This window comes from Erpetoichthys calabaricus, chromosome 8, assembly GCF_900747795.2.
Source record: "Erpetoichthys calabaricus chromosome 8, fErpCal1.3, whole genome shotgun sequence".
Taxonomy (NCBI): domain Eukaryota; kingdom Metazoa; phylum Chordata; class Cladistia; order Polypteriformes; family Polypteridae; genus Erpetoichthys; species Erpetoichthys calabaricus.
In genome coordinates, this window is record NC_041401.2 from 167,820,701 (window position 1) to 167,835,037 (window position 14,337).

The 14,337-nt window shown below is 41.8% G+C and overlaps 1 protein-coding gene across 1 annotated transcript in view; it reads left to right on the forward strand.

The window, feature by feature from the left end:
* Positions 1 to 776: 776 nt before the first annotated feature.
* Positions 777 to 14,337, forward strand: part of LOC114656645 (proprotein convertase subtilisin/kexin type 4-like) — a 107,532-nt gene continuing 93,971 nt past the window's right edge. Inside the window, exons 1-2 of the mRNA XM_051931271.1 lie at positions 777 to 912; positions 8,451 to 8,586. Of these exons, the coding sequence (XP_051787231.1) occupies positions 777 to 912; positions 8,451 to 8,586 (272 nt within the window). The remainder of the gene's footprint in view (positions 913 to 8,450; positions 8,587 to 14,337) is intronic.

A 14,337-nucleotide genomic window follows, 5' to 3' on the forward strand; every position in this document is an offset into this window, starting at 1 on the left:
GTGCTGCTGGAAATCCATCAACGAGCATATGGAGCACTCAAAGAGCCAGAGTCAGGAGGTGGAGGATAAAGATTGCGGGAGAGGAGTGGAGGCGGCAGAAGAAAAGAAAGATAGAGAGAAACAGAAAAGAGAGAACAGGACTGAGTATTAACTGCTGTGGAGAATTGCGAGCATTGTGTGCTGTGAAAAGGCAACAAAAAAGAAAATTAAACCGTGTGTTTTAGGACTTGTATGGTCTGCCTTTCTGTGTTCGGGTGTGTCCAACCTCTGATCTTCCACAAGTGGCATCCCAGATGGAACTTCCTGGGTATCAACTGGCAGGGGACCCATATTAAAATATCTTGTGGCAACCCGACACAGCAGCGTGAGGCGCGCACACGAGGTAGTACAGCGGCACGCACGCACCTGTGGCTATTCAGCAGTATGTGCTGAGGCAGCGTAGAAGGAGAGAGCTGTTGAAGAAAAGGCTCTTTGAAGCACTGCTCCTGCGCATGGGAAAAAAAAGGTCCAGGCGGGCTCCTAAAACAGTGGGCAGCCATACATATGCTGCTGCCAAGGAAACCTGGATCGTCGTGTCGTGGAGAGAGGCCACCCGGATGAAAGAAGCTCCGGAAGATGGGACCTGTAATGACGTAGGCGCCGGTCCCAGGGTTGATCTGCCCCAGGATTGTTATGCATCTGTTCCATGTGTCTACCTCCTAGATGGTGGAATGCCAGATCCGTATTGATAGCCTGGGCATGCCAATCCATGGGACAAAGACAGGGCGAGTTCAAGGATGAGCAATCATGATCAGGGCCTGCTACTCGCTGAAAGAAAGTGGCAGAAGGAAGACCTCCTGGAGCTGCAACCTGCCGCCGTTCATCCGACTGAGGAGGGGGTTGTGGAGGGCCAGGAAGACCTCCCCAAAGCAGGTAAGATGGTGGAGGGTGTGTGTCGTGATCCCGACGCTAAAGGAGTACAGGCGTGGACGGAAACCTCCACCCTAATACTGAAGAACACCCGAAGGGGCCTGCGCGGAAGGTGGACGGCCTAGACCAAAGAGTTTAACCTGGTTGCGGCTGTACATGAGCTGGAGAATGTCCTTCAGCCCTTGCAGTCTCTTTTTCATGTCCTGAGTCTGCTTCAGCAGACAATAGTAAGTAATAGTAATAGTATCCCCTATCAGGAATGGTTCAGGTGGCGCGGCACTGGATTCTCTAGCCGGAATGATGCGGCGGTGCAGGTAAATGACACTTATACCGTAAATGAAACAGAGGTGCAATGCGAAGAGGCACCGGTATCGGTTAGTTCTGGACACTGAGTAGCGGTAACCCCTACACTGGATGCAAGGGTGACGACCGGTTGCACGGTGGGGGTGGAAATAACAGAGGTGCTAGAGAGGGGCTGGCTGGTAAGTGCCAGCTGCTAGAACATTCTGCCCCAAATGCTGGCGGCAGTCTCACTTAAGTCCAAAGGGGACCCAGACTGTTGTTATGTCACAGGATAAGAAGAGGACCCGGAAAACGAAGACTGTGTCTCCTAATAGGATAAAATGTGACCCTGTGAGCTCATATATGTCGAAAGGATGTTCTCCGCAGGGGTGGAGAGAAGCTCCAAACCTGGCTGCGGACAAGGCAGTGTGGAGTTACCCATCCTGTTTCCATGTTCGGAGGGCACGGGGACAAGGAGGGGAGTGCCGGTGTTTTGAATGCCAAAATCTGGGTCACGGGTGGAGGAGCTGTCCATACAGCACTATGAGGGGTACCATGGGATGGCACCAATGCAACATCTTCCTGCCTTTCTCTTGGTTTTCTCTTTCAGGGTGGAACTGCGAACAGAGGTATGCCGGCATGTAGTATAGCGGGTCAAAAGAATGGCCAGTTTTAAAATAATCCATTTAGTCGTGTCAGTCTCCGTGGGGATGATTGCACGACCACAGGAAGTTAATGAGGTTATTGGGGCGAGTCGCACCTGCACACAATAAAAATCTTGTGTGCTTGCACTTGTGTCACCTGCGTCTGTCTGTGTCAGGGTTGTCTTCTACACTACCAATTGTGACCACAATGGGGGGTTCCACTTAGCAACAAACACCAAACACAATTACACTCCACACAGTCATGGATACAAATAAAGGTTATTTATTTATACAGTACCTTTACTAAATAGACAAATCACAGTTCAAAGTTGAGTCTCCACTATTAAGTAAAGCTTTCTTCTTCTCCTTTCTTTCTCTGGTGAGCATCATCCCCTCTCTTCCCGACTCTGACTCCTGTGGTCATGTGGAAGCACTTCAGGGATCCTGACAGGGTTGCCCTTCTGAATTACAGGTCCCATGAAACCCTGCGGGAGTCCAAACCTGGGTTATGCCAGAGTAACACTGCAATCTTTCTCCCTGTCCTTAATAGCCAGTCTCCCCTCGTCTATCCATTAAATGATTGTCCCAAGTGGGATAGGAACCTAGAGTTATCCCAGCTGGGTTCGACCTCCACTTATGTTCTCCATCCACTATAGTCTCCTAGCTGGGTAAGATTTCATTCTCCATGCCAATCCTTCCATTCCAAAATTTACACAGCTCCTCCCTCAGCCAGTCGTGCAAGGGGATAAGTCTGATTTGGAGGTGGTGAGTTATATAGTCCAGATGACCTTCCTCTGTTGAAAGAATAAAAGAAAAGCATTACTAGTGATTGCAGTAGACTGTGGACATTTCTCACAGCCTCAGGTCTGTAGTGGCTGTGGCTTAACTTCTGCAAAGCAGGACCTGTTGGATCGCAGAAAAGGATAGTGCCTCCAATGATGCCCTGGGGAAATTCTAAAGAGGCCCCCAAATTCAATATGTTGTCCTTCAGTCTAGGTTCACCCTTTTGATCTTGTTTGCCCCCTGCCAACAAGGTGGTGTTACGGGGAGAATGCTGTTCACATGATCTTGATAGGAGCTTCTGGATTGGTTATCAGCAAAACTGTTGAGTGAACCGTTATGTTTAACTGGGTTTCCCACTTTCCTGTGTGGTAATGGAATGGCTTTTGAATCCTCCATGGACTAAAGATGGGTCCTGACCATTTGAGTTGCCTTAACTACACTCTGAGGTGGCACTAAAACCGATGCAACAACTTCTAAACAGGATGACTCCTTTTTTTTAGGAGGCAGAGCTATTTGGACTCCCATATCATTATAAGAGCCCTTTTCACTCTGTACTCCTGTTTGTTTGCCCCTCTGGACCTCCAATGTCTGATTAGCAGTCTCAATGACTTCAAGGCCAGGCATGGAAGGTCTCCCCTTGTGCTTACTTCCATTGTAGGAGCGAGCACTACTTGGTTCTTTCAAGTTCACCCAGAACCCCTTCAGACTGTGTTCCTTCTTCTTTGCCCATCCTGACCAGCAGTCTGAGTAGTCGCCTCTGTGACTCTAGGTTCTGGCAGGAGAAACATCTCTATAGTATGCAATGCTGCTGTTGGAGTGGGTGCTGATTGGTTCCCTTCACTTTTGTCAAGGAGCATCTTGCACTGCATTCTCATATGTTGTACTATACAGGGATGGCTTACCTGTGCAGTATAGCTGAATTTATGCTGGGCAGTAATCTTACTCCTAACCGCTGTAAATACTTGGCAAATGCGTCAAGAGGTGTTCTCACTGTGTTTTCGATCCCTTGAATTACACCTCCAGAGTGAGGAGAGCTGACCATAGGGTTTGTACCGGTTGCAGCAACTCTTCCAGTTCCTGAAGGTCAATCTGGCACTTGGGTAGATTCGTCGGCTGTCGAATGGAACATTGAGTGTTTCTGTCTGCCCATCATAAGTCAGTCGACATGCGCCCCTTTTGTGCCTGCTTGGTTGGGTTATCCAAAGGAGTATGGGGGTTGGAGTCCAAATGGTCAACTGTATGACCAGTGGGTTCCATCTCTGCCTATTTATTGATGGAGTCCAGACATTTATTTCGGAACTCCTTGTCCTTCCTATACGAAATGGGGGATAAACTGTCCCTGGTAGCTAGTCTCCCCCCATCTATCCATTATGTGATTGTCCCGACTGGGGTAGAAACTTAGAGTTATCCCTACCAGGTTGAACCTCCACTTATGTACTCCATCCACTATGATCTCCCAGGCAGGTAAGATTTCACTCTCCATCCCAGTTGGGATGCCAATCCTTCCATTCAAACATTTACACTATCTATTTTATACCGCTTTACATATCAGTTATATATCTCAGATTATCTATTATATAGTGCCTTTCATATCTATCTATTTTATAACACTGTACATATCTGTTATATAGTGTCTTTCATATCTATCTATCTATCTATCTATCTATCTATCTATCTATCTATCTATCTATCTATCTATCTATCTATCTATCTATCTATCTATCTATCTATCTATCTAATAATTATGCTTCATTTCAATTAAGAAGAGACAAATTTTGAATAAATGTTCATTTTAACATAAAATAACAAATTTGCAATGGATTCATAAACTCTCAAGCATGACAGTTCAGCTTAAATTTTACAAGCCCTTTGACTTCTGATCCTTCTGATTTGCCCTTCAGAACTGACCTTAAAGTTAAACCCAAAACCTTTAACATCTAGAAACTTTTAATCACCACATTTAACATGTATAGCTGATATCTGCCAATTACATAGGACATGTGCTCCATTTAACTTGGCTGTGAGGCATTTGCCACAAAAGGTGCATGTTTGCCATGTTAGTGAGACATTTGCCATGTAAGATGGATATTTGCCATTTTGCACAGCAAAAAAAAAATAAAAATAAAACAAACACACATTTTAAAAAGAGAGCATTTGAACATTTGGCATCCTCTAACTGTAAAAAAATTACACTAAAGAATGAGATTATCAAGGATAAAGAGAAACAATGATCCTTAATGTATACAAAGCTTCATGCTTGCTTTTCATGTTGCTCACAATGTGGACTTAAAACTTACCTTTCTTTTTACTTACTTGCTCAAAACTATGCCAAGTCAAATTATCATTTAGAGATGTACAACTTCACAACTAATTATCATTATCACTTCATCAATATCTGCAATGTTTTTATAAACGTACTGTATATTAATCTGTAGAGTGCTCAGATGTCCATAGCAGAGAAAACTGGGGTCTTAACAAGATGTTCATGTGTGGATGAAGAATAAACCCAAGATGGCCCTCACATACTTACTAGCATTACAAACTGATTTTGTAATGACATGAATGAATTCTGCCGCAAAATTTTGTGTTCATCTAACCATTTTCCAATGCACTTATCCAGTTCACGGTTCAGGGGCCAAAACCCCATCTTGATATTATCAGGTGCAAGGTCAAAATCAACCAGTCTATCCCAGCACACTCTCACACACCCACACTCACTGATATTACACCAGTTTTGAATCACCAGTTAATCTAACATTCATGACTTTAGGTTTGAGGGTGAAAAACCCACTCAGACTTGAAGAAAATGACAGATGAAAGCATGGAACAATTTATTAGGATACAGAGTGCTGGCTAGAGAGCAATTACCTTCAAGCACTTCACCATTTCTAAAATCCATTGGCCTGCTTATGTGACTGCCAGTTATTCTCTTATGGAGCTGGGGAAGCTGACTTCAGATGGTGACATTCCTGGTATTACCTGCCCCTAAATAAGGAGTATGTGGCAGAACTGGTGACAGGAATGTTCAGGCAGGCAGTATGATATTGTGTGGAACTGCATAGAAGGTGTCATGGAGCTTCAAGGCAGAGCTGGAAGGCAGGCAGAAAGTGATTTGGGTCCCGATTAACAGTTAGGAAGCCACTTTCTTCACATTTCACTCCGAAAAACCTACAAAATCTCATTTTAGTGAGGTTCAAAGTTACAAAATTTCATGCAATGCAAATTTTGGGGGCAGTTTTGCGTACAAATTGAAACCGTGTTGTTTCACTCATCACTACTTATTTACTTTTTTACCCAATGTGTATTTACTGAGTTTGAATCTTTTGGAAAATGGCTTCATAACCTTATTCAGAGTGTAGCAGTATGGGTCACTAGAGCTCCCTTGAACCCTCAGATACCACTCCAAACACCAGGTAAAACTATAATTATTATTTATTTTATAATAATGTGCACTAAGCACTCTCCACTCCACACTACACATACAATACTATTATTTATCCAATAATCAATAATCAAACCAATCCTCCTCTCCCAGATGCGTTGCCACCCTTCCTCCCAGCTCAGCTCAGCGTCTGGGCTCTCCCATAGTCCTTTTATACTCTCCGACCTGGAAGTGGCTCAGGCCCAGCAGTCCACGAGTCCTTATCACTTCCGGGTCAGATTAAAAGTCCTTTTCCTCAACCCGGAAACACGTCGTTCCTTCTGGTCATATGATCATGACGAGCTTCCGGGTTATAGGGCATGCATAATAATAATAATAATAATTCATTACATTTATATAGCGCTTTTCTCAGTACTCAAAGCGCTATCCACACAGGGAGGAACCGGGAAGCGAACCCACAATCTTCCACAGTCTCCTTACTGCAAAGCAGCAGCACTACCACTGCGCCACCTGTGCATAAGTCCTTGAGCATCCCTGCAGCATCCTCTGGTGGGCCCCACGGTGTCCAGCAGGGTTGGGAATAAAAACTTCATTGTCCATAATTCCCTACTGGTCTTTGGGGCACTCCCATGCTACAGGGAGGGCTCCATCTAGCAGCCTGGGGGTGCTGACCGGGATAAACAGCCGGCCATCTCCCACAAGAGTGACGAGCATTTGTTAGTTTTTTCCTTGGTTCTATTGATGTTTCCTTACATCATGGTGCAATGGTAGACTCGAAGATAAAGCAACTGATGAGCAGTGGTGGCAGGTAACGTGCACCTAAGTACATTTTTCACTCTTATATAAAAAAATTCTGGGACGAGACAAGACTTTTTTCAAGAGATTTTTTCAAGTCCTGCGAGACAACACTTTGGCCATGAGATTTTTTTAAAGTCACGCCCTCCTCTCAACCTTAATCAATCACGTACACAGTCCTCTCACCTCTCATTCGTGTCAATGATTTTGACAGACACAGTTCCTGCTCTCTCTAGAGGAAATTTTAACGTTTTCCTGAGTTTAAGTTCCCAATTAAAGAAGACATATTATGTCCAAATCTTATTGAAGAATTTAATCACGAAGGGTTATCAACAGAAAAAATGAGTACATAGACAATCTAGGACCGCGAAACAATGAAGTCAAACGAATTAACGTGAAAATTGTTGACGTTTTTAACACCGTCTGGTCTTCTACCACATGAATTACTGTAGAAAGGATGTATCCAAGAAAGGTAATGTAGTACATCTTCAGGGGATAACTTTAGAATTCGAAAAAGTCATTTATTTAATAGAGAGGAAGAAACAAAATTCAATCACAGGCAGTTATACGTTGTGTTGTCACGATGAAAGTTCAAACACAGAATCAAAATTCAATGCAATATTGACAAAAATTGAGTTCAAAAAATTGTTTTTACTGAAGTATTACAGTAAAAATTTAAGTTTAAATGGTATTTGCATATTCATTTCAAAAACCAAACAGAATGAAATTGTATTACGCAACGAATAACTCTAATGCAACATGAAACATAATTTACTTTCAAATAATTGCATTTTACTATTTTTAAATATGGTTAATTTCTCACTGTAATGTAAAATAGTTAGTTCTATTATGCATATGTAACAATTCCCATGAAAATAACAATCTGTTTAAATTGTACATCCGCTTCCCCATATGTGAGTGGCAGAACCACAAAGAGGCGAACGCGTAGCACAGACCCGTGGGTTGGCGAGTGAAGCGAGCAGGGGGCAAAGCCCCCTAGTCTCTACTTAAAATAATTTAGCTTTGGATACTTTGGACTTTTGCTCTACATCTTACAACAAACATCTCAAATTTTCTACTTTACTACATTTCTACATGGTACTGCTTTACAATTTCCAGTCATATTGCTGGTTTTCTTTTTTTTGATGATGACAGAGATAATGATAAGCGATTTGATAGATAGATAGATAGATAGATAGATAGATAGATAGATAGATAGATAGATAGATAGATAGATAGATAGATAGATAGATAGATAGATACTTTATTTATTATATTTTATTTATTATTTATACTATATTTATTTGCCAATGATTCATGAAGTATTTGTTCTTTTTGAATGACTCTTTTCAATGTAGGACACAACAGAAGTGCTAAAGTGATCTGTTTCGTTTAAATGTTAAAAGAACATGTGGAAGTCCCACCTGCCCAATTCATCATTCTTTCTAGTTAGGACTAAATCATCATTGGCAAATGACAGCACTGTCATTGAACCTTGTCTCGCTCGTTATACAAATACAATACAGTAACGACACAATTACAGTATATTGTTGGTTTTATTAGTTGTCATTGAGTCAATTTCAACTCATAGTATCCATATGTACAGCAGAATGAAAAACTGCCCAATCCTGTGACTTCCTCACAATTTCTAACAGGTGTGGTGAATGGGCAGAGCCCTTACCCACCTGGAATGCCCCGACCAGGGAAGGACCGGGAGAAGGAGCATTTCTGGAGCATTACCACCCCCAGGGTGCTAGAGGGAAGCCCGTCTGGAGTGCAGTGGTACCACGGGTTTGGAGCATGGAAGCTCAACCCTGATGGGGCCCTGTGGCCACTGCCAGGGGGTGCCTGGAGATCTCTTGAGCTCCTTTGTTGCAGCTGAAGCACTTCCAGGTGCCTTTTTAAAGGGAGCCAGCAGACACTACACTGGAAGCCAGAATTGCGTGGGAGAAGACAAAGCTCACCAGGAGGAGCAGGGCAAAAGAAAGAAGAAAGATAAGTTTTATACTGGACTGTGCCTAGTGCTTGTAACTGTGCTGTAGTGGTGGGAAAGAAAAATAAAATCTGTGTGTGTACTTGCACTTGTGTCTAGCGTCTGTTTTAATTTGAGCCCATTGTTACAACCACTGTATCACTCCATCTCATAGGGGTCCACTTCTCTTTTGTTGTCCTCCCACTTTGCCAAGCATGGTGTCCTTTTTTAAGGGAATGAGCCCCTTCTGACAACATGTCCCAAGTACATGAGATGAAATTTCACCATCCTCGCTTCTAAGGGGCATTCTGGTTGTACTTCTTCCAAGACAGACCTGTTTGTTCTCCTGGTGGTCCATGGTATGTTCAATATTCTTCACCAGCACTACAACTTGAAGGCATCAATTTTTCGACAGAGCTACTTATTCATATTCATTGCCCTGCTTTTGCTGTCATATTAAAATGTATGAATTGTTAGTTTTGGACAATTTTGTATGGGAATCGTTTAAAACAGAATATATAAACATGATATTAATTTAATACATTTATGCCAGGCTGGATTTGCCATCAGGGTGACTTGGGTGCTCACCCTGATGCCCTGCTGGAAAATATTTCTTTGCATATGCTAAAAAAAAATGCCAAATAGCAGGAAAAGTCCAGGTTTTTACCAGCTGTACTGGCACTGACAGCAATGCACTGTCCAGCACCCACCACTGCTCCACTTCAATCCTCACGATTATGAACCTGTCCAGTCAGACCTAAATGAAAAGCGTTTAAAACAAAAATACAAATGGGTAGGGCACAATAAGAGCAGGTGTCTATTTGGTCACTTTAATGAGTTCATACATTTGATGTGTTTCCAAAAGAGAAAACTGATGATCATTCAAAGCGAGAGCTCAGTGGTACAGCGAAAGGAGAAAAATAAAAGACGGAGACGGAGCAAAAGACATCGTTTTGCTAAAAACTACACCAAATTGAAATATAAACTCATAATTTAAAAAATGAGGATTTGAGCAAGTCATAAATACTGCAGTTGAGACTAATAAGATTGACCTTATAGATCGTTAGGAAATGTCTTAGAACCAAACTGCTGTTCAATAACACGACATAGATGTGAACAACAATGGGGAAGACAATGGGACCCCTGCAGGAGATACGATGCACCAAGTACAGTAATGGGGCAGACTCAGTGGGGCAAGTTCTCGGTGAGAAGAAGTGGCAGTGCCCTTCTCTGGTCCAGCGGGTCTTTACATACCTTAAGGGAGCCCATGAGGACATCCTCAGACGCACATGCGTGACTTTTTCCATGTGATAAATCTGCATTTTTCTTAATTTAGATTATGAGCTCACCATATCAATTTCATGTGTCATTTGTCCAGGTATGTCACCTTCAACTGTAGGCACTGTTTACATGAGCATTTAAATTTTGCCTGTTCAAATATGTTGTAAAAGTCAACAGTTTCCATGGGATGTATTTAGTTTTTCACATGGCTGCACATTCAGTAGGCACACCTAATGTCAGAGTACAGTATACTTCTGCATCAGGGAATGCAATCTATAAGCACTTTTACTTTAATACTTTAAGTATTTTTGTAAGCAAGAATGTAGTTACCTTTACTTAAGTAGAAAGGTCAATGGGGTACTTCATCTTTTACTAGAGTGCATTTTTGCTCGTTTATGTAATCTTTTAATTAAGTAAATTGTTGGAATACTTCCTTCACCACTGCTGATGAGCTTTCTTGCAATTCTGTATATTTGCTTCTCTGCCACACATTATTTCCGAAGGAGACGTAAGGAGAATGAACCCAGGATTCAGGAAAGCTGCCAGATAGCAGTAATAACCACTGGGCCACAGTGGCGCAGCTCGAGTTTGTGCCACTCGGTGTGGGGCGATGCTTCAATTTGCCGCCCTCCAACATATCTGAATATGTTAACCTATTTAAGATAGATTAAGATTTAGATTATTTCATATACGTATAGAGAAACAGCAATAATGTTTCACATATAATTATTTATAAGCATCAACTAGACAAGAATATAGTATAGGTGCACTGATAAGCCGTGTTCTAATTATTAGTTTAATATAATTACGTGGCGAAAACCAAAACCAGTGTAGTGTACAAGTGATAGATGGGGATGTTTTCTGCGCAGAGAAAGAACGTATTCGGATTGATAACGAAACAAAATTATAAATTGTTAATTAGTTGTTTATCTTCCTAGAAATTATTATCGGTGTAATGCTTATGTTTATTTTTGTTATTGCCTCAACTGCTGTGTCTGATGCCATCACAGAAGGACAGTCTGAAAATTATTTTTGAAGCATTTGTGGATAAAAATCAGAGAATTTTACTTTTTTCATTCATTTTCATTCAAAAATGTGCCGCACAGGGTGGACCGCCCACTCTGCCCGCCCCAAGCTACTCCACTGCTGGGCCACTGTGCAATTGTATTCAATGAATGACAACAGTAGAGCAACTCAAGGGTCTAGCAGAAAGCTAGTTACTCACACAGTCTCACTGCAGACATTCTTCTTTAAAGCATCCACATTGTCTTTAGTCAACTCTACAAATGGGAATGGCTAACAACAACAGTATGACTGACAGATTGGAACCTTGCAAGCAGTCCATTGCCTAACCTGAACTGGTGATTACAGGGCATTGTTTGCTTACCCAAAATTATATGTTGTTTGAGAACACTCAAAAGTTGTCTCTTCTTCTTGGATATTTTGTATCCTTGCTTCTCCTGGCAAGTACTTTCAGTCTTAAGTCTGCCAATGTCTTCTGCTGTTGGCTCCGCTTTACTGACTAAACACGATGGATCAATGCCAGGCTCTCTGTCAGCTTGTTTGATTCATGAATGCTAATCCTCAAATCCCTTTTTGGGATCCTGCAGGCCTGCATTGGCAGTTAATCATAACGTTTGCGAAGCTAATTGGTTTCTATTAAGTACCTTTTTCCGCTCCTTTCCATATCTTAGATTTTTCAGCTATGACTTCATTAGCTGTGTGTTACTCATTTGTAACTCTCGGGGTCTGACTTCTATAATGGATCATATATTAGGACATTTCATGTGAAAGTAAGCTGTCTAGTGCAGATACCTAACCTTGTCTTCTTGCAGCCTTCACTGTTTTTAGATGCAAGGTCTGCTGGGATTTCAGCTCATTTTTCTCATTATGACTTTAATCATTTCCATCTTTCTCCTTGAGTGGCCTTTTCACTTGAGTTCCTACACCCAGTTTGAAAGTCATCGCTGCCACATGTGCAGTGCAGATTGTGTATTGCATGCTGAGTATTGACTGAGTGGTGACTACTGAGTGTTAATTCTGTGCGAAAGTAAAATACAAAGCTTGCTTCTCAAAAAACATGTTTTTTGATTGTCAGCAGGTATGGACTTGGATTCAAAATTGTCCTTTGAGCTTTTCCTAGACTGCCCCACAGATATAGTCAAATTTGTTGCTACCTTGTGGTGTCTGCCAGTTGAAAAGTAATTACATGAAAAGCAATTGTCCCCTTTATACCTGCATGCCTTTGATATGTAATCGAGTAAAGCCAAGCAAGAGTGAAAAGAGAGCAAATAGTGCTTATTCTACAAAGATATTCTAAAATGGCCTGGACACATTTGTTGGTACCTCTAGATCCTAAATAACTAGATTAGAGTGATTTTTCGAACTCAAATTGTGAAATCAGTCATTCAGCCGATTTAAATGGAGAAAAGTCATCACTCTGCTGTTTGGCATCATCATGTGTCCCAAACTGAACATGGACCAGAGAAAGCAAAGGAGAGAGTCGTCTGAGAAGATCAGAAAAAAATATATAAAAAAAATGTCAAAAGACTAAGACCAAGCAGCTTGGTGTTCCTGTGACAACAGTTGTAAAAATTATTAAGAAGTTTAAGTTCCATGTGATTGTAGCCAACCTCCCTGGACGTGGCTGAATATGGAAAATCAACACAAGAAAGGATAAAAGGACAGTGGGAAAGGTAGGCAAAAAGCCAAGTACAACTTCTAAAGAGATACAAGCTGAACTCCAAGGTCAAGGTCCATCAGTGTCTGATCGCACCATCCGTAGCTTTTTGAGTGACAGTGGACTCAACAGAAGAAGACCCATGAAGGAAAAACAAAAAAAAAAAAAAAAAAATAGCCAGACTGGAATTGGCTAGAATGCATATCGGGAAGCCACAATGTTTCTAGGAGAATGTCCTCTGGAGAGAGGAGACAATAATGGAGCTTTTTGGCAAGTGACATCAAGCTCTATGTCCACAGATGAAAAACTTAAACTTTCAAAGAAAAGAACACCATACCTTCTGGGAAACATGGAGGAGGCTCAGTTACTCTATATCTTGGAGCTGCTTTGCTGCATCTGGCACGGATTGCCTTGAGTCTGTGCAGAGAACAATGAAATCACAAGACGTTCTGTCTTCTGACAGTGTCAGAAAGCTCTGTCTCAGTCACATGTCATGGATCTTCCAATTGGATAGTGACTCAAAACACACAGCTAAAAGCAAACAAGAATGGCTAAGAACAAAAACCTTGGACTATTCTGAAGTGGCTTCCCATGAGCCCTGATTTGAATCCTATCAAACGTCTGTGTAAAGAACTGAAACATACTGTCTGGAGCAGGCCCCCTTCAAACCTGACACAGCTCGAAGTGGTTTGCTCAGAAAGAGTGGGCCAAATTACCTACTGATAGGTGTAGAAGACTCATGGGGAGCTCCAGGAATCACTTGTTTGCAATGATGGCCTCTAAAGGTTGTGCAACAAAATATTAGGTTAAGGGTCCCATGATTTTTGTCCACGTCATTTTCATTTGTGTTATTATTTGAAATATTCATTTGAACCAAAACTCTTAAGCAAAGTCTGAGGGAGGGGTATCACCAAACTTGTCCATGTCCTTGTGTTCCATTTAGTTCCACAGAAGATTCCCAAAGTATAAGCTATGCTGCACTGTTCTCCCAACTCTCAGTGATCCTCCTGCTGCTTTGTCCTCCTGCCTCTCACCAACTATGCTGTACTTTGAAACTTCACAAAAAATTAAGACTATTTTTTCAGCTGCTCAAGAGCAAAGTACTGCATGAGTGAAGGTTGTATGTTCATCTTTGAAGTCCTTGTGAGTGATTCAACAGCAAGTAGAACAAGAGAAGCAAAAGCAGGAGAAGCAGTCGGACAGTAAGTAAATAATAAACCTTCATGGTATCCTCTACGGAAGGGTTTAAAGGGTGGACATGGAAAACTAGTTATGTTAGATACATTGGGTAATGAGCACTTTTAGAACGTCAGGGAAGTAGGGGAAATTTAAACAAGTGTTATATAGCATTTGAAGAGAAAGAAAGAAAGAAAGAAAGAAAGAAAGAAAGAAAGAAAGAAAGAAAGAAAGAAATGAAGTTTTGTGAGACCATCATGATAGCACAGGGCATTAGCAGCCATATTGGATGAGGTTATCACTACCATACCCAGAAAACAAACAAACACTAGGGTAGTGTATACCCAGTGTGGGCAAACATCTTGGTCCTATGTGGGCAGTCAACAATGACTCAATTGGGATTTGCATTCTGGGGTAAAACTGGCCCCAAAAC